Below are 19,160 nucleotides of genomic sequence, written 5' to 3' on the forward strand. Positions count from 1 at the left end.
CAACCCTTTTGGCTTAAAAATGTACATCAGTTTCCAGCATTGCTGCCCAAGTGAGGTTTGGTCATATCCTATTTGCCTGAGCCCCGGATTAAGGCAAAATGAGAAGGGAGGTGCTTTCAGTAGGATCCACAGCTGGGGGGTGTGTGGAGTAAGGGAGAGGCAGTCCTGGGTGGGACAGGGAGCAGAGAAAGCACACTTAATGACCAAACAGCATTTTGATTTCTATGAAAATATTTAAAGCTTTCAAATAAGCTATTTCACCCCACTCCCCTAGGTCTGTCTCAGGGGTCTGTAGATAATCCTAAATAGCAGCTAAGCAATAGCTGCCACCAGGGAGCCGGAGGATAAGTGCAGTTTTCATTTCCCTTTGGGGTCAAATCCAGCTGAGCGGATGGCCCAGATGTACAGGATTGGCTCGAAGGGCTGGGCAGAGACCATCTGCAGTGCTAGCCATGTAGCTGAACACTGGCTGAGAATTAGCCAGACCGCCCCTTAGTCTCTAAGGCTGCAGTGTGGCTACCAGAGCAGGCACTGTCTTTTCCTTACCTGTCTACTATTAATGTTTAGAAATGTTGAAAAAATAAATTTACCGTAACAAATAAGCTAGAAACAACTACAGTGGTCAAGAAAGCATTCTTTATTTTTTCCCCATGGCTTATTTCACAGCCATGATTACAGGGACGACTTTTCTGTTCCCAGCTAGTCCATTCTCAGTGGGATTGTTTTCAGGTGCAGAATTTCCATTGGTTCAGAAGCTATGAGGGCTTCCCATGTGGCTCAAGGGAAGAGAATTATTGCCAATGCAGGAGACACAAGAGATGCGGGTTTGATCTGTGGCTCCGGAAGATTCTCGAGTAGGAAATGGAAACCCACTCCAGTATTCTTACCTAGAAAATACTATGGACAGAGGACCTGGTGTTCTACAGTTCACGGGGTCATGAAGAGTCGGATACAACAGTATACACACACACACAAGCTGCGAGGCTGAGAATTCAGCCCAGGGAAAGAATACACTTTAATTACTGCTCTGGAAGCCTGGGGAAGGGCTCCTAGGTAAGAGGGAGAGCTTAGATAGGGAACAAGGATGTCTGGTCTCTGCAAGTGGGTTATTCCATGCTTTCTCCTCCTTTTTGGACATGGAGCACTTTTGCTACTTTCTGCGAAGCCCTGTAGCTGCCCAGAATATTTTATTTACATGCAAACTTTTTTTTCCCATTGGGTATTCGGTTGCCTTTTGTCTTTTATCCTCCTTGTGAATGGCATCAGTATCTGTCCAGTTAGAAGGTGGGTCCCTGCCCAGCTCTGCCGTGTTTACTCTGCCTATTTCCACCCCCTCACCTCTGCCAGATCTGGGATGTCTGTGACCAGTGTTTTTCTCCTTTCTCATTTCCCTTTGGTAGTATCACCTATTTCCAGCACTCTTGTTATCTAGGACCGCTTAAGTAAGAGTAGCCTGAATTGGCTTGAAAGAATAGAACCAGAAAGAGCTCCCTAAGAAAGGAGGCTTTGTACTTAAGGATGCCCTTTCCCTGGCTGTTGGGCTCTAACCTGCCCCCACCACGAATCTTCCTGAAGGCAAGTACAGTGCTGGCTGTAAACAGGACCTCCTTTCTTGCTCAAGCTTCTTGGGAAAGAGACTGATGTGGGCCTCTTGTTAATGAGCAGGTGAGCTGGAGTGGTTCTTGTCTCAGAACCAGAAATTCCCCAGGCTCCCGTTGCATTTGACAACAGAGAGGAGTCCCTTTGATGACAGTACTGAAAGGCTAGGAGAATGAGGCAGAGGGGTGAACTCTGCAGACTGTCAAAAGATGGGGCAGGAAGAAGGGAAGGCCATCTGAGAAGGCTAGCAAGAGGCATGCTTCTTCAACTGTGAGACGGTGTCTGGAAAGGAGAGCTCTCCCTTGGCCTGCGTGGGCAGGACCTGGAGCCGTTGCCTTTCCCTTTACGCTCTCTGTCTCCTACGTTGCTTTGGACGCCAGATGTTGATATGGACATAAATGTGCTTGATTGACTCTACTTCAGCAGTCAAGCAGGGCAGGTAAGAGGATCAATAAAACAGAAACTGGGGGTCCAAAGTCAAAATGACAAGATCTTTAAGGCATTACAGGGACCTCTTTTGAGCCATTTAAGTTTTCCTCTGATTTGCCTTTGAACTTGAATTAAGTAGCTTCTAAACTCTCTGTGGTGACCTTTTATAATCTTCAGCCTCTATGTTGCCAATGCCTTGAGTGGTTTAGTTTCTTCTCAAAAAATACCCCTGGGAGACTTCAGAGAAGAATGTGTCTACCTTTGTGAAAGTGTGGGCCGGGTACAGCTGACTCCCTTTTGTCATTAACATTAGCTTTACTAGTGATGTCACAGATAGCTTGTGTTGAGTACTCTAGCTGGATGGGAGGATTAATTAGAAGCAGAAGGTCTGGCTCTCGTCCTCTGGAGCAGGAAGGAGAACTGGAAGTAAAGAGAGGCTGGTACTTCCTTTTGGAGTCTGAGTTGCACCCTTCTTGTACAGTTTGCCTTTGGAATGAGTTGACTTCTGGCCTGCTTGGAGAGGGAAAGTGGCCAAGTTTGTGAAAGGGAAAGGAAAGGGAAAGGAAAGGGAAAGTGGCCAACCAACCTTTAGGTTGTTTCAGTTTTTTGGAAACACCTAGAACTTGGAAAGAACCTTGACTGTTCTGAAAGCTAGCCACCTAGTGTATGACCTCACCGATGCAGTTGTTACTCCCAGTCCCAAGGATAGACAGTTGGAGGGGTGAGTTCTTCAAGTTGAGTTTCAGAAGCTACTTCTTGGTCTTCAGTTAAGGAAGAAGACTTCTGAGTCATAGCTTCTTGGAGGGTTGGCTCTGGGCCTAAGCTGATCCTCGGCCCAGGTTCTGAAGGGACTTGGAGTTCTCTGACACCCTCCAGAGTAAAGGTGCTGGCTGGCTTGTTCACCTTGGGGCGGGGGCTTTTGCTGTCTGGAAAGAAGCTACCCAAAGGTCTCTGGACTAAAAGGCATGGTGGGTTCTCAGGGGCTGTGGGGCAGAGCATTTGCTTCTGAGTTGCTGTTAAAGCCAGGAGACCAGATTCCTCAGATGGGGCTCCAGTTCCCTCCCAGAGACATGTGTCGATGTCTGCCATGGTGCCTGTTATTTTATTTCCTTCGGGATCTGTGACTTCCCATTGACACAGCTCTGCCACCCGGCTCCCCATACTGCTTGCTCCATGGGGACTGTCTTTGGGTTGGTCCGTGGCTGGAGCATCTGGCTGAGGAGAGAGCCCTTCTGACCTTGTGCCTTCCCAAGGGCAGATTGCCTCCGTCTCTCCGCTGACTTTTACTTCTGAAGAGTGTTCTTCAGTCCCTCCAGATTCTGCCTTTTGCAGGAACATTTCTCTTTGCCCTTGAGATTCTCTGTCTACCTCTTGTTCACATCCCCCTTTCTCTGCTGTTTCTTGGCTCACCTCCCAAAGGCAGATTTCTGTTTTCTTATCAGGGGGAGCTTGTGCTTCCTGTGGACATACTTCTGCTACGCTAGCCCCCACACTGCCTGCTGCCTTGGGACTTTCTTTGCTACTGTCGGAAGCTTGTGGGGCTGGTTCCTGCTTTCCATCTGCCCTCTCAGGCTTTTCCTGAAGGGCCACAGCTTTGTGCTCTGGTTTTTCTGGGGCTTTCCCCTTCTCCTCTTGAGTTTCCTCATCTCCATCCTGTCTTGACGCCCCTTCCTCAAGGGTTCTTTCAGTCACTTCCCAGGGACAGATCTCAGCTTTGGCACTGCCGTCAGGTTTGGGAGCGTCTGTGGCGGAAGCATCCCACAGGCAGACCTCAGTGAGCCTGTCCCCAGCGCTGGGCAGTGTCTGAGAGCCGGCTTTAGGTTGGTCAGGGCACTGACTATGTGGGTGGCAGGAGGAGTCCCTGGAGGCCGTGCTCTCCTGGAGATGGACAGGTTGTAGTTCACTGCTCACTTTTTCCCCATCTTTAGCAGTGACTTCTGCTTTTTCTGGGGCTACGTGTTCTGGGGAGGAGTCCATCTTTGGGTCTTGCGTCAGGCCCCCTTTCTCTGCTGCCTCATCACTTATTTCCAGGGAGGGCTCCTCTACCCCTCTGCTGGACACGTCTGAGACCTCAGGGGCCTGAGCAGTGGGTGCCCTCAAGTCCTTCTCCCAGGGACACACAGCTTCCTGCTCTTGACTCAGTTGTGTTTTCCATTTCGATCTGTCTTCTCCCAGGGAGGTGAGTCCCCCCTTTTCTAGCATTTTCTCCCTCTGCCCCACTGAGTCAGTTCTCATCTCTTGTTCTAATTCCTTCCCAGGGGCTCCTTCATCCACCTCCCAGGGACAGACCTTGACTTTTTCACTAGTAGGTGCTCCCTCCGCTTCCCAGGGACATACCTCCACTGGTCTGCACCCCACACGGTCCAGCTCCTGGACCCCAGGTTTTGGCTTGGCAGTGCCCAGAGTGTCTGAATGCCAAGAGGAGCCCCCTGGATCCATGCTCTCCCAGGGGCAAGCCCGTTCCCGCTCCTGGGACTGCCTCTCTGGAGTAGCAACAGCTCTCTCGCTAGGTCCAGAATCTGCAGAAGGCTTCCTCGTTTTGCTTGAAAATTGCCTAATGGCCTCCATTCCCAAAGCCCTTCTCTCCCCAGCTCCAGCACTCACCTCCCAGGGACAGACCTCAGCCTTCTCAGCAGGCAGGGTTTCCTCCGCATCCCAGGGACAAATCTCAGCAGTTTTGCTTTCCACACTGCCAGACATCTGGAAACTGGCTTTGGGTCCACCTGTGTCTTGAAGACCAGGTTGTGGGGTGAAGCTGACAGGGTCCACACTCTCCCAGGGACAGACTGCTTCCTGCGTTGGCATCTGTTCCTCAGGCTTTGCCCAACTTGGGCTAGCTTTGATGCCTGATATTTCAAGCATCTTCTCCTTGTCCTTTTGAGATTCTCTTCCTTTTGGTGCCTGCCCTGATGTCCAGTCCTCTGTCGTTCTCTCATTCACCTCCCAGGGACAGACTTCTGCCTTGGCAGGTGTTGCTCCCTTTCCCTCTGACCTGAGATCTGGTGGGCAGACCTGCGCTGCTCTACTTCCTTTATTGCTGAGGAGTTGGCCATCAGCTTTGGATGAGGAATTGTCTAGATGTGGGCCAGAGTGCCCAGCAGCTGTGCTTTCCCACGGACACACTGACTCCTGCTGTTGGCTAAGTTTCTGCACTGCTTTCCCAGTCCATCCCCTCATCTCTCCAAAGCTCCCTGTTCTGGAGGTGTCCCACTTTTCCTGGGGAGATTCGCCACCTGGCCCCTGACTCAGCATTTCCTTCCCTACTATCTCATCACCCAGCTCCCAGGGACAGATCTCTGCCTTCCCAATGGCAGGACTGTCTCCTGCCTCCCATGGACAGACTTCAGTGATGCTACTGCCCAAACTCCCTGAGCAACCGGGGGTTCCTGGGGCCTGAGTAGAAACCACTGAGGGGCCCCGGAAATCTGTCCTTTCCCACTGACAAAGAGACTCCAAGCCTTCACCCAGTTTCTGTTCTTTCCAGAAGATTGTTTTCTCGGGGGTTTTCTGCTTTTCCTGGGGGAGTTTCTTTACTCCCTCCTGGGATGGTTTCCCTGTCTCTCCTTCACTTGCCTCCCAGGGACACAGCTCTGCCGTGGTGATGTCAGATGTACAAGCTCCTGGGCCAGGGGCTTCCCACCGATGCGTCTCCACCTCTCTAGGCTCCACACTGCCCACTGCCTCAGACCGGCCCCTGGTTCTGTCCGAGTCCTGAGGGGCTGACCCAGGAGACACACCCCCAGGATCAGCACTCTCCCAAGGACAAACTGCCTCCTGACCCCTGACCAACCTCTCTGGCTTTTTCCGAGCCACAACAACCACATCTTTGGGCTCAGATTTTTCTGAGGCTTTCTCCTTCTCGCCTTGGGAGGCATCTAGATATTGCCGTAGGGCCTCCTCCTCAGGGATTCCACCCACCTCCCAGGGGCAGATTTCAGCTTTGTTGCTACCATCAGGCTGACACAGTTCTGACTCGGTGACTTCCCAGGGGCACACTTCTGTCACCCTGGGGTCAGCACTGCCCAGGGGCTGGAGGCCAGCTTTGGGTAGTTCCTGCCACCCCACAGGAGCTTCTTTTGCTTGCTTAGCATTTTTGTCCCCAGCTGTGCCCTGCCTGAGTTGCTTCAGTGTGGCAGGGCCTGTTTTACCTGCTCTCTCAACCTTCCCTTCCCCTAGACACTGGGAAGTCCTCCTGCCTCTGTCTTCTTGTTCCCTGCTGCTGTCCCGGTGACAGACTTGGAGCATCCTGCTGGTGTGAGCGTTCTGTTGGTTCTGGAGGGACTCTTCATCATCACAGGGGCCAAGTGCCGCCTGCTTACTCACCCCCTTGGGCCGGCCTGGCCTGGGAGATCTGGGGCATGCCCCCACACCCTCTCCAGAAGCTCGGCCCTTCTCCTCCTTCTTAGGACTCCCTTCCCCACTCTCCTTCTCTCTGTGTGTGCTCCGAGAACGGGTCAGAGCTTTGATAGCCAGGCCCAGACTGCGCATGGAACCCTGCTGGACAGGGGTCTTGAGGCTGTGGGATTTAGAGAAGACCTTGGGCCTGTTCTCATCCTCCTCAGTTTCCCCCTGGAGACGCCCATCCTCTGTGTCCATCCCATTCTCCCCAGGCCCCCTCTTCTCTACTGCCACAGAGAGGGCCCTCCAGAGACGGGCCCGAGCTGGGGCATGAGATGGGTTGCCTTGCTCTGGCCCCGAGGGGCCTTCCTGAGCCACATTTTCTTTCTTCACCGGCAGTTCTGCATTCTCCCACGGGCAGATGTAGGTAAGTAGGTTGGGGCTTTGTGGGGGTACTGGGATGGGTGCCAGGGCAGGGGCAGGAGCTGGCATCAGAGCTGGGGCCAAAGTGGAGGTGGGAGACAGCATCCCCGGCTCCCCCAGGCCCGCCCCGGACGTGGCCATGATGGGTGTGGAGATCTGGTGCCGGATGGGCACGTGCGGCAGCCTTCTGGCTGCCTCCTCGTGCAACCGTCCGGAGACGTGGGAGCTGTCCACGCTGCGGCTCTTGGCCGGGGAAGGTGGGGCCGACACGGGGGCTGCTCGAACTCGCTCCAGCCTCCGGGCCGAGGGCCTCCGCGCCGGGCTGGCCAAGGCGGCCTCTGCCTTCCTTCTCTCCTCCCGCTCCTTTGCCTGCCGGTAGGTCTCCTCCAGGTAGGCCTGGCTGGCCACGAGCAGGGCCTTTTCCCTGGCGCCGGCCACGACGCTCAGCGACTTGTGCAGCGAGGCGGGCCGGGCGCGGGGCAACCGCTCGCACACCGTCAGGTTGTGGGCGCTGGCCGACCTGAAGCCCAGCGCGGGGGGCCCGGCCGCCGACTCGCCGGACTCGCGGCTGTCGGATCGCGGCCCCTTGCGGGCCAGCTTCCTCCGCAGCAGCGAGTCGACCAGAGGCGGGCTGTGGTCCCGGTGGGGATCACAGTCCTGCTCGCAGGTGCTGCGGCACTTACGCAGGCCGGGCGGCGCGGCGGGCTCCCGGAGGCTGGCGCTGAGCAGCCGGCGGCGGGAGGAGCCGGGCAGGCTGCCGCGGCCCGCCGAGCCCGAGTCCCGGGAGTGCTGGCGGGCCAGCGCCTCGGGGAACTCGGCCAGGTACCTCATGAAGGAGCGGCCCAGGCCCTGGCGCCAGCTGGCCCGCTTCTTGGGCAGGTGGGGGTTGTTCGCAGCCATTTCCTTGGTCTTATGAACCTCGAGCTGGGCGTAGAGCTTCTTCAGCTCGTCCTGGGGGCCGGAGAGCAAAGCCGCGTGAGGACCATCCTCTCCATCCCCTGGCGGGCGCTGCTCTGCCCCTCAGCTGGTGCTGAGACCCTTTTTTCTGGGGGAACGCTTTCCCACCAAGCCGTGTCCCTTCCTGGCTTTTAAAACACTTGGAAATGTCACTTCTCCGTTTCTGCAGGGCCAACACCAACCTAGTTCTGAGCCCGACCCACTCAACCCTGAGGACGCAGGGCCCTGCCTTCTACCCGGCACTGTGGTCTGGTGGGCGGTCCCAGCTTGGGGCACAGGGAATGTGGGTTTGAGGCTGCTGACCTATGGTATGCCTCAAGGCTATTTTCTTGCCCTCTCTGAGCCTCTACTTCAATAAAGGAAGGAAATCTGACTGCCTAGTGTTCACTGCTTTAAAGAAGTGGTGCGATCAGTGGGTGTGAAAACGGCCATTGTTGTTTTTGTTGTTAAGTCGCTTCAGTCGCGTCCGACTCTGTGCGACCCCATAGACGGAAGCCCACCAGGCTCCCCCGTCCCTGGGATTCTCCAGGCAAGAACACTGGAGTGGGTTGCCATTTCCTTCTCCAATGCATGAAAGTGAAAAGTAAAAGTGAAGTCACTCAGTCGTGTCCGACTCTAGCGACCCCATGGACTGCAGCCTACCAGGCTCCTCCGTCCATGGGATTTTCTAGGCAAGAGTACTGGAGTGGGGTGCCATTGCCTTTTCAGGTGTAAGTGACAGGATGGGGCTTTGAAAGCTCTTCCTACTTTGGTGCTCTCCCCACAGTGAGCATAGGGAGAGCACACCCACTGCTGATCCTCAAGCTGGAGGGTCAAGGATGGCATGGCAGTGGCCACCTGCCTCCACTTAGGCCTACCTGATAGATTGGGGTCTCAGTTCAACCTATCCCCAGGAGGCAGGAAACGCAGAACTCAGATGGTGAGGAGGACATGGGGGCAGTTGAGACAAGGAAGGAAGGAATTGGGGGATGTAAACAAGTCAGATGTGGAGGGGGCTTCAGGGAAGGTGGAGGGATGGACCCAGTGGCTTCCTGGGACTGTTCCCACTGTAGATTCTATAAAACAATGGGCTTTACTGCCAGTCTCTTTATTTCCTAACTCTCTGAGCCTCTCATCAAGGTTCCTATCACCATTATGATATTCTTAAGCAGAAAAATATGGTAAGGATGCTCTCCTGATGTAAGACTCAGGAAGCACTTCCTTTCTGTAACACTGCTGAGTCCAAGGAAAGAGGATCCTGGTATGGAAATCCTTGGTAGCCAGTGGCTGAATTACCCAACCCTGATGGCCCTAGGAGCACTAACTGCTGGGTGTGCTGGGGGCTGAGGGGCTTTTCAGTCTGCCACTCATGGTGGCCCTGTTGAGTGGAGGACACAGGTGATTTGAGCTCCACTCATGGTTCTGCCTCCCTTGCCAAGTGGGTCAGGAATGTGAGTTTCGGTATTTGGGGGGATCTTTTCACATGTGTGGTCTCCTTTGTGTAGAAGCAGGAGAAGCAGCTTGGGGCAATGGTGGAGAAGAAAGGGATGCAAGGCTAGGGGGAGGACAGGGGACCTTCAGTGGCACACAGCCCGAGTGGCAGGGCATCACTGCTCCATGTCCAGTCCCTAAGTACCATCAAGAGGAGGTCAGGAGGGCAGCACCTACCCGAATGTCTCCAGGGTCCAGGCTGCGCTCGCTCCAGGCTGAAGTGATGCTGCTGTTGAGGTAGGAGCCTGAGCGCTGCAGGTCCAGCTCGTCTTCGTACACCTCATCCAAGATCTCCTCTCGGGGAGGAGCCCCCGGCTTCCGGAACTGGCCAGGGTGGGCATGATCAGGAAAAAGACTCATGTTGGCTCCCTACCCTGTGGCATATGTATTTACTCCATAAATCCTCAACCCCTTCTGATTTGGGATTCTGGAGGTCAAAAGAGTATTGTTCCATCTCATCCTTCCTGATTTTCTCTAACTTAGAGACCAGGGGTCTCTAATGCCCTGTGCCCACAATTCCTAGCCATGTCCTTCAGCCCCCTCACCTATCTTCTGTAACTGCTTCCGAGTTTATTTTCAGAGTCTGCCAACCTTCCAATTGTGTTACAAGGACCCCCTTCAGCTCTAGCTCTTATTACCCTTGCCCAGGGATTGGAGACAGAGCGTCCTTCCCCAACTCCTATATGCATGCTAAGTCGCTTCAGTCTTGTCCAATTCTTTGCAACCCCAAGGACTGTAGCCTGCTAGGCTCCTCTGTCCATGGGATCCTCCAGGCAAGAATACTGAAGAGGATTGCCATTCCCTTCTCCAGGGGGATCTTCCCCACCCAGAGATCAAATCTGGGTTCCCACATTGCAGGGGGATTCTTTACCATCTGAGCCACCAGGGAAGCCCTTAGCCAACTCCTACTGCTGCTACTGCTGCTGCTGCTAAGTCACTTCTGTCGTGTCCGACTCTGTGCAACCCCATAGACAACAGCCCACCAGGCTCCCCCGTCCCTGGGACTCTCCAGGCAAGAACACTGGAGTGGGTTGCCATTTCCTTTTCCAATACATGAAAATGAAAAGTGAAAGTGAAGTCGCTCAGTTGTATCCAACTCTTTGCGACCCCATGGACTGCAACCTACCAGGCTCCTCCGTCCATAGGATTTTCCAGGCAAGAGTGCTGGAGTGGGGTGCCATTGCCTTCTCCGAGCCAACTCCTAAGTGGGCTCCAAATCTCTCTGGGCCCAGGTGTCATTCTCGCCCTGACCTGGACAGGGCACTGTGGACACAGCAGGTCCACAGTGCCCCTGGCCAAGGGGCCGGGGTCACCTCACTTCGAGGCCAGAGAAGACCTCACCTTAGGGATGAAGATCAGAGCCAGCGTGGCGGTGACTGTGCTGTGAGTGTGAAAGAAGAAGAGGAGGAGCGTCCAGTCCGGGTGCAAGGAGGGAACCAGCACAAACCTGGGGGTGAGGTGGTGGTGGTGGGGTGATGGTTAGCTGCGGGTGGGAGCGGCCTCTTCCCTCTCACCTGTCCCAGTGGCTCTCCCCCCAACCCCAGCCCTGACCTCCTGCAGGTGCTCAGTGGAGTGAGGAAGGCACTCTTCCTTCTTCCTGCCCTCCCACCTCAGGGCTCATGTTAATCCCCACTTCCAAGAAGCCTTCCCAGACTCCTCCAGCTTGCCTTCTCTGGCTGCTTATAGCACTGTTATGAACCGCCCCGTGGATTGGTTCTACCTTCACCACAGGGCCAGGTCCTTGTGGACACGCACAGCAGGTCTGCTGCTGGGACGGCTGAGGTATGAGGGGAAGAAGGCAGGGAGAATGGAGCCCGTGTAGGGAGGAGAGCGGTAGGGGATGGAATGGGAGAGCACTTAGGGTGTTGGGCGAGACATAGGGTACAGGAAGGATGTCTGTAGGGTAGGGAGAGAACTCTAGGTGAGGGACTTTCCTCACCTTGCTGCGGTGTAGCGGGTGTTGCCAGCAGGATTTTGGGATGGGGGTACCCTCCCCTGGGAGAGGTGAGGAATGGTGTTAGGGTGGAAGGTGTGGTGGGTAGGAGGGCTTGTCCTCACCTGGCTGCGTGGAAGGCGGCAGAAAGCAGCAGCTCGTTGTGCAGGGCGATGCCCATGTATCGTGGCTCGTGGAAGGCTGAGGGGACAGCCCGGGTGGCGTAGCAGAGGAAGCTGCCCCAGCACAGGAGCAGCATCTCAGCTGTAGGGAAGGGAGGGAGGGACAGAGCCAGGTACCACCTCAGCAGCCACGCCACCCCTTTCTCTGTAGGGGGTTCTGGGGGGAGCCTGGTCCAGGTACAGGAGGAAGAACCCTTGGAGGTACAGGGCGGGGGACCAGAGTGAGGCTGGACTCTGTGGGAGTAACTCACCCACCACCATGATGTAGTCCCAGCGGTCGTGGTGGCAGAGGTAGAAGTGGCGTCCCGTGTGTGTGTGGCCCCGTGTTACCAGTGACGTGTGCTGAATGCCTGGCTCCAGGACCCCTGCCGTCCACACAGCCAGGAAGCCCAGCACCAGCAGCAGGAGCAGCCCCAGACGCCGAAGCAGCCGCCCGCTGCTCAGGTGGGGGCCCCGCTGGGCCGTTCGAGACAGAAAGAGCTGGAGCACTCTACAAGGGTCAGGGTGTGGCTGGTAGACGCAGGGAGAGGGGACGCCTCTGGCCATTGCTTCCCTCCCCTCCACACATCCCTATTCTCCCATCCCTTCCATGGGTCACTGCCTCCTCTTACCGCCCCCCCAAAAAAGTTACATGGTGGGGAGGGCTACAGTGACGGGAGCAGGCCTTGGAGGCCCAGAGGAGCAGATTGGGTAGGGGGTCTGGCGGTGAAGAACTCCATCCCATAAATGAGTTGGGGTGGCCTGGAGGGAGCCACATGAGAACAAGGCCCTACCCAGACCCTACCTATAAAGCTTGAGTATAATGGTGCCGTAGACAATGGCAAAGCCCAGCAGCCGGACCCAGCGGAGGGCGATGCAGCGAAAGACACTGGGCTTGAAGTACAGGATGAAGACCTGGTGGGGAAGGGGTAAAAACAATTGCTGTCCATTGCACTTGCACTGGGTGCCAGGCCTACGCTAAGCACCTTGCTGATCCTTCTAACAGCCTCCCCACAGAGACATCATCACCTCCATTCTGCAGAGGAGCAGCTTTCTTATCAGAGAGGTTAGATAACTTGTCCTAAGTTACACAACAGGTCATAGAGCTCTTTTAAGCCTCACTAGGCCAGCCTGTCACCTGTAGGTACGAGCAGGGAGATTTTGAGGTCTCTGAATCCCCCCACAGGATACAGAGGACAGATTCCGGGGTGTGGAGGGTGCCAGGTTGGGACTGGGGGGATCCCAGGAGGTGGGGTCAGGCTCTAGCCACAAACTCACAGGGAAGTAGAGCAGCAGGGATCCGAAAAGGATGGCTTCCAGCAGTACCACTCCAGATGCTCGGATCCTCTGTGAACCCAGGAAAGAAAGATGCACATAAGCAGGATAGCGAGAGGATAGAGCCTGGAGGATGGTGCAGGAGGGTCTCAGGTCTGTTTGAGGGGTCACTCTGTGGCCCTGAGCTAAAGCTACCCCCTATAACTTCAGCTGTGCCTTCTTCATCCACAGGCTCTTAGCTCCACTGGCACTAAGCCTAGCTGAGGCCAAGGTTTCACATAGCCCCTGCAGCCCCATGCCCCTCCCAATCTCACCCTCGGCCTTGCTGCAGACCTGGGCTGGAATTGGAGGCTGCTGGAGCTAGAAGGGATCTCAGGCTTTCCCCCAAGCTTTGGGTCAGACAGCTCCCTTGCCTAGAAACTCCCTTCTCTGTCAATTGACCAAACTTGGCTCAAGTATCATGTTCTCCAGAAAGACATCCCACACCATCTCAGGCGGGATGACTGGATCCCTTTTCTGACCTGCCACAGCAGCTGGCACCTCCATCCTGGCCCCTGTCTTACTGTGCTGCCATTGCTTCTTCCACTCAACTGGGAGCTCCATAAGGGACCAGATCACTTCCCCTAGTGCCTACACAGTGCTTTGAATCAAGTCCAGTGACTTCATTGCACAGGTGAGGAAACAGGTCTATGGTGGTGAGGTCACTTGCTTAATGTCAGAGAGTGAGTTAGATTAAGGCTCAAACTTGCATTTTTCAAGTTCTAGCCTTAGGTAGTCTTTGGTCTCCCCCTGATGCTAGAGATTCACGATGGGTAGGACATGTGCAGAGAAGAGAGCTGTGGGGCCTTGCTTGCCTTGCTCTGGCGGCAGCGATAGGAGACCAGCATGCTCAGGAAGACAACCAGCATGCAGCACGTCTGACAGGCCAGCACCGCTGCCCTCAGCCTGGGGGCTTCCTCCACCAGGCACGGCGTGGCATCCAGGCAGCTGGCACAGCCCTCGGCACATGGTTGGCAGCGCAGCAGCCTCCCGGAGCTGCCTTGAGGGGACCCAAATTGCCCAGGAGGCTGGACAGCACCCTCCTCTGAGCCTATAATGAACAAGATGGGTACAGGGAGAAGGGCGTGGCTGGGGCATCCTGAGACCCCAGCCTTCTCTCCTCATGGTTGGCACAGTTCTTATCCTGCCCTCTTAGGGTCTGTGGCCCCTGGGGGAAGGAATGAGGAAGTGAGTACTTGCAGGGGAAGGCAGAAGAAGAGGTGATACCAGGCTAGGACTCACCATGAGGTCAGCTTGCATCAAATTGCCATGTTTTAGGCTCAGTCTCAGAAGGCATAGACACCCCCAAATTGGACCCTGCCTGTGTCTCCTGCTTCTCTCGACATTCTGCCCTGGCCCCACAAGTTTTTCTCCCAGTATCTCACCCCAACCTGCCTTTCTTCCGCAGATACCCACCTCCAATCAGCCCAGCCTGTAAAACACCTGCCTGTCCCTCACCACTGTTACATACCCAAGGAGTTGCTTGCCCCGTAGAAGCCAGGTCGGCAGCGGCACAGGTAGTGGCCAAGGACAAAGCCCCGACTCTCCAGGGGGACGCACTGTGGGGCCAACAAACACCATAGGTATTTATATGGGGCTTTCCCGCCGGGGAAGAGTAGGAGGGTCATCTACCCTCCTATCCACAGCCCTGGGTCTACACTGGGGAGCCCCAGTCCTGGGGAAGCCATCCCTCCCTGCAGACCCTACCCTGACCCCACCATTGTCTCTCTTATCAAAGAGACCTCCAAACACAGAGTTTGGAGATGGATCAGCCTTTTATCCAGACTAGCTGTGACAGGAGCCTCATAGGTCCCATTTCCCAATCCCCAGCTGTTGCTAGAGCAAGGTGCTGGGGCGGTGGAAGCAGAGAGAACTCTGAGATCAACCACACCTGTGTGCCTACATCCTGCTTCAAAGTGTCAACATCAGCCTCCCTCTTTGGCACACAGGTGGGTTGAAAAGGCACCCACAGGGGAGCAGCTTCCTCTATTAAGGCCATCTGCCTTTGGTGTAGGACTGCTCTCCCCAGCCCTAATGCCAGGCTAATGCCAGGCTGGTGGGGTGCCAAGGCCAACTCTTTATTCCAACTCCACCCACTGATGTTTGCCCAGCAGGAGACAGAGCAGACCTCAGAGCCAGGCAGCGAAGATAAGCACGTGGATGAGGTCAGATCTACTGTAGGGAGTGGCCAGGAACAGATAGCAATGGGGCAAAGGAAGGAAGATTCCATATCCAGCCCTGATTTCACCTAAAGGGTGCTTATGAAATCGTGGCCCAACTTTCCCCTCTGCTCAGATTGCTAGAAAATGCTCTGTTTCTGCCACAGTCTGCACCATCAGACAAATGCATACCCAGAGACATGAATGTGGCTGGGTTTAAAAGTGCATTGGACAATGGGAACCTTTATGCATCCCTGGATGTATAGCTTCAGACACATGTCCCCTGAAGAGCAGCAGATGCCCAGACCCGCTCCACTTCCCAGCAGGCTGCGGGGCTCGCCTTGGCTTTGGTTCAGCTCAGGAACAAGCATGCAGTCAGTGTTGCTGTGGAGCGGATTAGTTCACTGGCCTCCCAGTTTCCCAGTAGTGGGTTTGCAGGATTACCAACCATTGCTTTCCATTATCCAGATTCTCCTGCATCCACGGCTTTGATTTTGCCAGCACCTGGTCCAGGTTCCATCACCTTTACCAGTTCCAGAGCTCTTCAAGCTCCTTCTCTGGTTAGTCTCCTCCTACATCTCAACTTTTTCCTACATTCCTCCTACATCCCAATTCCACTTATTTCAACAAACACCCAATAAAGCATCCTTTGTGGGTTAGAAGGAGCCCAGAGCTCTGTTGACATGGAGAATGTGGTTCAGGAGAAGGAAAGGGGTTGATTAATAGAGGCTCAGGAAGTGGTCCTGGGAAGGGATCCTGAAGCACCCAGTACCAGAAGGGAGAGCAGACAGGGAGGCACATTGAGATTGCAAAGGAATGAAGGTGGCTGTCTCCGATTGGGGATGGGGCTAGGCTGTAAGTGTCCTCACTTTTAAATAGCCTGGTATCTCATTTCTATCTGTCTCATCAATAGGGACTTCCCTGAAGCCCTGAGAGGCTGATGTGCCTTCGTCAGCTGCTCCTGATGGCATGATGGGAAAGGGGAAGGGAGGTAGGAAACCCGTACCCCACTCTCCGTATCCTTACCTGGGTGCTGTTGAGATCACACAGGTGTGTGTTAGAGTACCAGCCTGGGCCACTGGCACACTGATTGATGTCCACGCTCTGAAGGTCTACGTCCATCTGCACCTGCCCCCTAGGGCAGTGAATTGGCAGTTAGGGGTATAGTGAAGGGTGCCAAGGTGGACATGTATCCTTGGATCTCAGATCATGGTGCAATGCAAGCTTTACGCACTTTAGCACAGTGGCTGTAGTGTGCCAGGAGAGAGGGCACACAAGCATGCCACTTCTCCAATGCTATTAACCCTCACTGTCTCTGCAGCAACAATCCTCCTCCCCCTAGATTTTTCCCTTGCCCCACCCCCCATCCCTCAGCTTTTCAACATCCTAGCATTTCCTGATTTCTATCAATGGGTAAAGGGAGTGGGCAAGATATATGGGAGCTGCGGTTCTGATGATCTGTCTGGAAGGGATTTTCACACTTCCCCACTGCGTGTATACACACTTATACTCAAACAGGCACACAAAGCACAGATATTAACAACGCCCCACTCTGCCCAAACCAGGTCTGAATTGATCATAGTGAAGGAGATATGAAATAGAGGGGCCCAGATTCAAGAGCTGCCTGGCCTGAGGGCTCTCAACCCTGGCTCTGAGCCAATTGGGGAGAGAGCTGGCAAAAAGCCAGGCTGCCTGTGGCCAGGAGAGGAACTCTGCTGGGGACAATGAATGGGGACACAGAGCTGGGAAAACAACATTGATTGTTGAATGCCTAGTGGTATAGTATCCACCTGCTCCCTCCTTCCCATCATGGCTCCCATTCAGCTCTTTACTCCGGTTGAGGGAGGAGGTCAATTATTTGAGGAGCATCACAGGCTCCTGGGTCAGGACTTGATGTAAGAATACAGCCATGGGAGTGATACTGGGACCTGGACAACTTCTGGGCAGAAAGGGCCATGGTTCCAAGCCTCCCCCCAGGTGTTTTCCTTCACTTGCAGAAGCCTCCTTTTCCAGTTCTAGATTGCTAGAGAGTAGCGGATTTCACTCCTGGGACACCCATCTGACTCCTCCGAGAAGCCGGTACACAGATTGTAACGGCTATCCCTGCCAAACCCTCTCCTGCATTGTACCCATTACTCAGATCTGGGAACCAGGACCTATGCCCAGCTGTGCCCCCCATCAGTACATACACACACGTGTGTATACCTATATGTAAATGGATCGATCATACACACACCTGTATATGTTAACACATAGTTAGAGTCCTAGAGTCAACTGCAAATATACACAGCTGAATGCAAATACACACATCTGTGTCCTCCAGACGCACATGTGCATACCAAATAGCCTATGCACAGCTAGGACCCCCCCCTCCCCCGCCACCTCCACAGATCCACAATAGCATCAAATCCTGCACAAACCCACTTACCTGACCTCCGGACTGAGGTCTGGCTTGAGTCCATAGAAGGTGGCTGAGAGTGTGATAAGCCAGCCAGGACGCAGTCGACCCTCCTGGCATTCCAGGAAGGGAGGAGACAGTCTCACGTGCTGCACGTCCCCGACATATCCATCCCCCTGTGGCCACTTGGGGCTGCCAAGGCTCCCTAGGTCATTGGTCAGCACCCGCTTTTGCAGGTCAGCGGGGTGCAGGGCTCCAGTTGAGCTCTCCTCCTGCACCCTGTTCCCGGACAAGTCCTGAAGGATGGTCTCCTCCCCAACCCGGGTGGCCTGCAGGGCCAGCTGCAGGTGGCTGGCCCCCGGTGGAGGGTTAAAAGTCAGCAAAGCCCGGTATGCCCTTGGGTCCCCCTCGGCCACACTGCGGACTAGTGCCTGGTACCATTCCACGTCCTCCTCCACACTGGACTCCCGGATGTCGTTGGCTTGCAGCAGCATGTTGAGGAAATTGGCGGCCTGGGTCACAGCACCTGCTGCTCTCCATAGGACTGGGGGGAGCCCTGGTCTGGCTCCTGCCCCGGGGGCTTCATAGCGCTCACTGCAGTTAGCCCCAGACAGGTGTTGAGCATCTCCAGAGTAGAGAAAAGCCAGGGCTGCCTCAGCCCCCTCTGGGGGCACCCAAATGGGTACAGACCCTGGCTTGATTTTGGAGGACAGTGCGGGCAGAGAGCGGAGGGTCCTTGGAACCCCCAGAGCCCAGCCAAAGAGGAAACAGCAGCCTAGCAGCCCTGCCGCCGGAGAAGGCATGGCCACTGCCCTGGTGTCCATCCTCAGGGCAGCCTGCAGGGCCCTGGGGTCCAGGCTGCCTGTGGGATTTGGTGGCTGCAGTGCTTCCACACCTCGAATCCTCGAATCCTCCTCGTTTCCTCTCTTCCTCTCTCTCATGCTTACGCTGTCTTGCTCCGGGTTTTTTTTTTTTTTTTTTCTTCCAACATCATCATCTGGCTTCTGGACGTCAGCATGAGGGCTCTGCTCCCTCCCCTCTCAGTGTGGCCCCTCACTGCAAACCCTCTTAATCCTGGCACACCACTCTTCCCTCCCACTCTTATCCAATATCCAGGCTCCCTCCCCCTACTCCCCACCGTACATCTGCTCCAGAGAGACACAGAAGGGAGGGGAGACGAAGGGACCAGCAGTTCTGTCTCCCTCCCTCCCTCCCTCCCTCTGCCCTTCGCTCCATTAGGAGAGATGGGCAAATCCAGGATGGGGCGCCATAGCAACCGCAGATGAGCCGGTGCCCCTCTCTCCACTCCTCTGCTCCACTTAGCCTCCTGGCAGCAATTTCGACGGCCATGATAAAGGGCCAAGCTGCAGCTCCCCGCAATCTGCTCTAGCTGCCTGTGCCCCCCCTCACCCTGACACCGTGCTGCTAAACTGGAATTTGAGACTAGGGATGGCGAGGGGTGGGCCAGAGAGCTCAATAGAACCATAATTGGTGTGTGTACAGACTGTGGGAGTGTACAAAATCTTTTTCATGTGTGTTATCTCAATGAATCTTCCTCATACCCACCTGTGCTGAATGTTCTTATCCCAATTTCACAAACAGTAAGGCTCAGAGACTCACTTAGCTGCTCCATTTAAGTTGAGACTCAAACCCAGAGCTCTGACTCCCCTACAATGTCCCAGCTGAGACATTGGTTTTTCCCTTGTCTTCAGACCTGCAGTCAACTTTTCCTGAGTACTGAGCCTGCTGCTCTTCAGACGAGAACTATACCCCTGGCTTTCATGGTTCTCAGGCGCTCAGACTCAGCCTTGAATGGCTGCCACAGCGAAATACCATACACTGGGTGGCTTAAACAATAAGAGTATATTTCTCACAGTTCTGGTGGCTACTGAATCCAAGATCAAGGTGCTGACCAATTTGACTCCCTCCTGAGAGCTTTCTTCCTGGTTTGCAGATGTTGCTGTTTGTAGAGACCACGT

The 19,160-nt window shown here is 54.9% G+C and overlaps 1 protein-coding gene across 1 annotated transcript; it reads right to left on the reverse strand.

Moving 5' to 3' along the window:
- Nucleotides 1-622: 622 nt before the first annotated feature.
- GPR179 (G protein-coupled receptor 179) lies at nucleotides 623-18,273 on the reverse strand. The gene is made up of 11 exons (XM_019980710.2): nucleotides 17,212-18,273; nucleotides 15,810-15,918; nucleotides 14,096-14,183; nucleotides 13,440-13,675; nucleotides 12,589-12,657; nucleotides 12,116-12,225; nucleotides 11,583-11,821; nucleotides 11,275-11,413; nucleotides 10,558-10,663; nucleotides 9,394-9,540; nucleotides 623-7,740 (listed from the first exon to the last, which is right to left on the reverse strand). The coding sequence occupies exons 1-11, from the start codon at nucleotides 18,120-18,122 to the stop codon at nucleotides 2,716-2,718; spliced, it is 7,179 nt and encodes a 2,392-aa protein (XP_019836269.2). The 5' UTR covers nucleotides 18,123-18,273; the 3' UTR covers nucleotides 623-2,715.
- Nucleotides 18,274-19,160: the final 887 nt, after the last annotated feature.

Source organism: Bos indicus, chromosome 19, assembly GCF_029378745.1.
Source record: "Bos indicus isolate NIAB-ARS_2022 breed Sahiwal x Tharparkar chromosome 19, NIAB-ARS_B.indTharparkar_mat_pri_1.0, whole genome shotgun sequence".
In the NCBI taxonomy this organism is placed as follows: Eukaryota; Metazoa; Chordata; class Mammalia; order Artiodactyla; family Bovidae; genus Bos; species Bos indicus.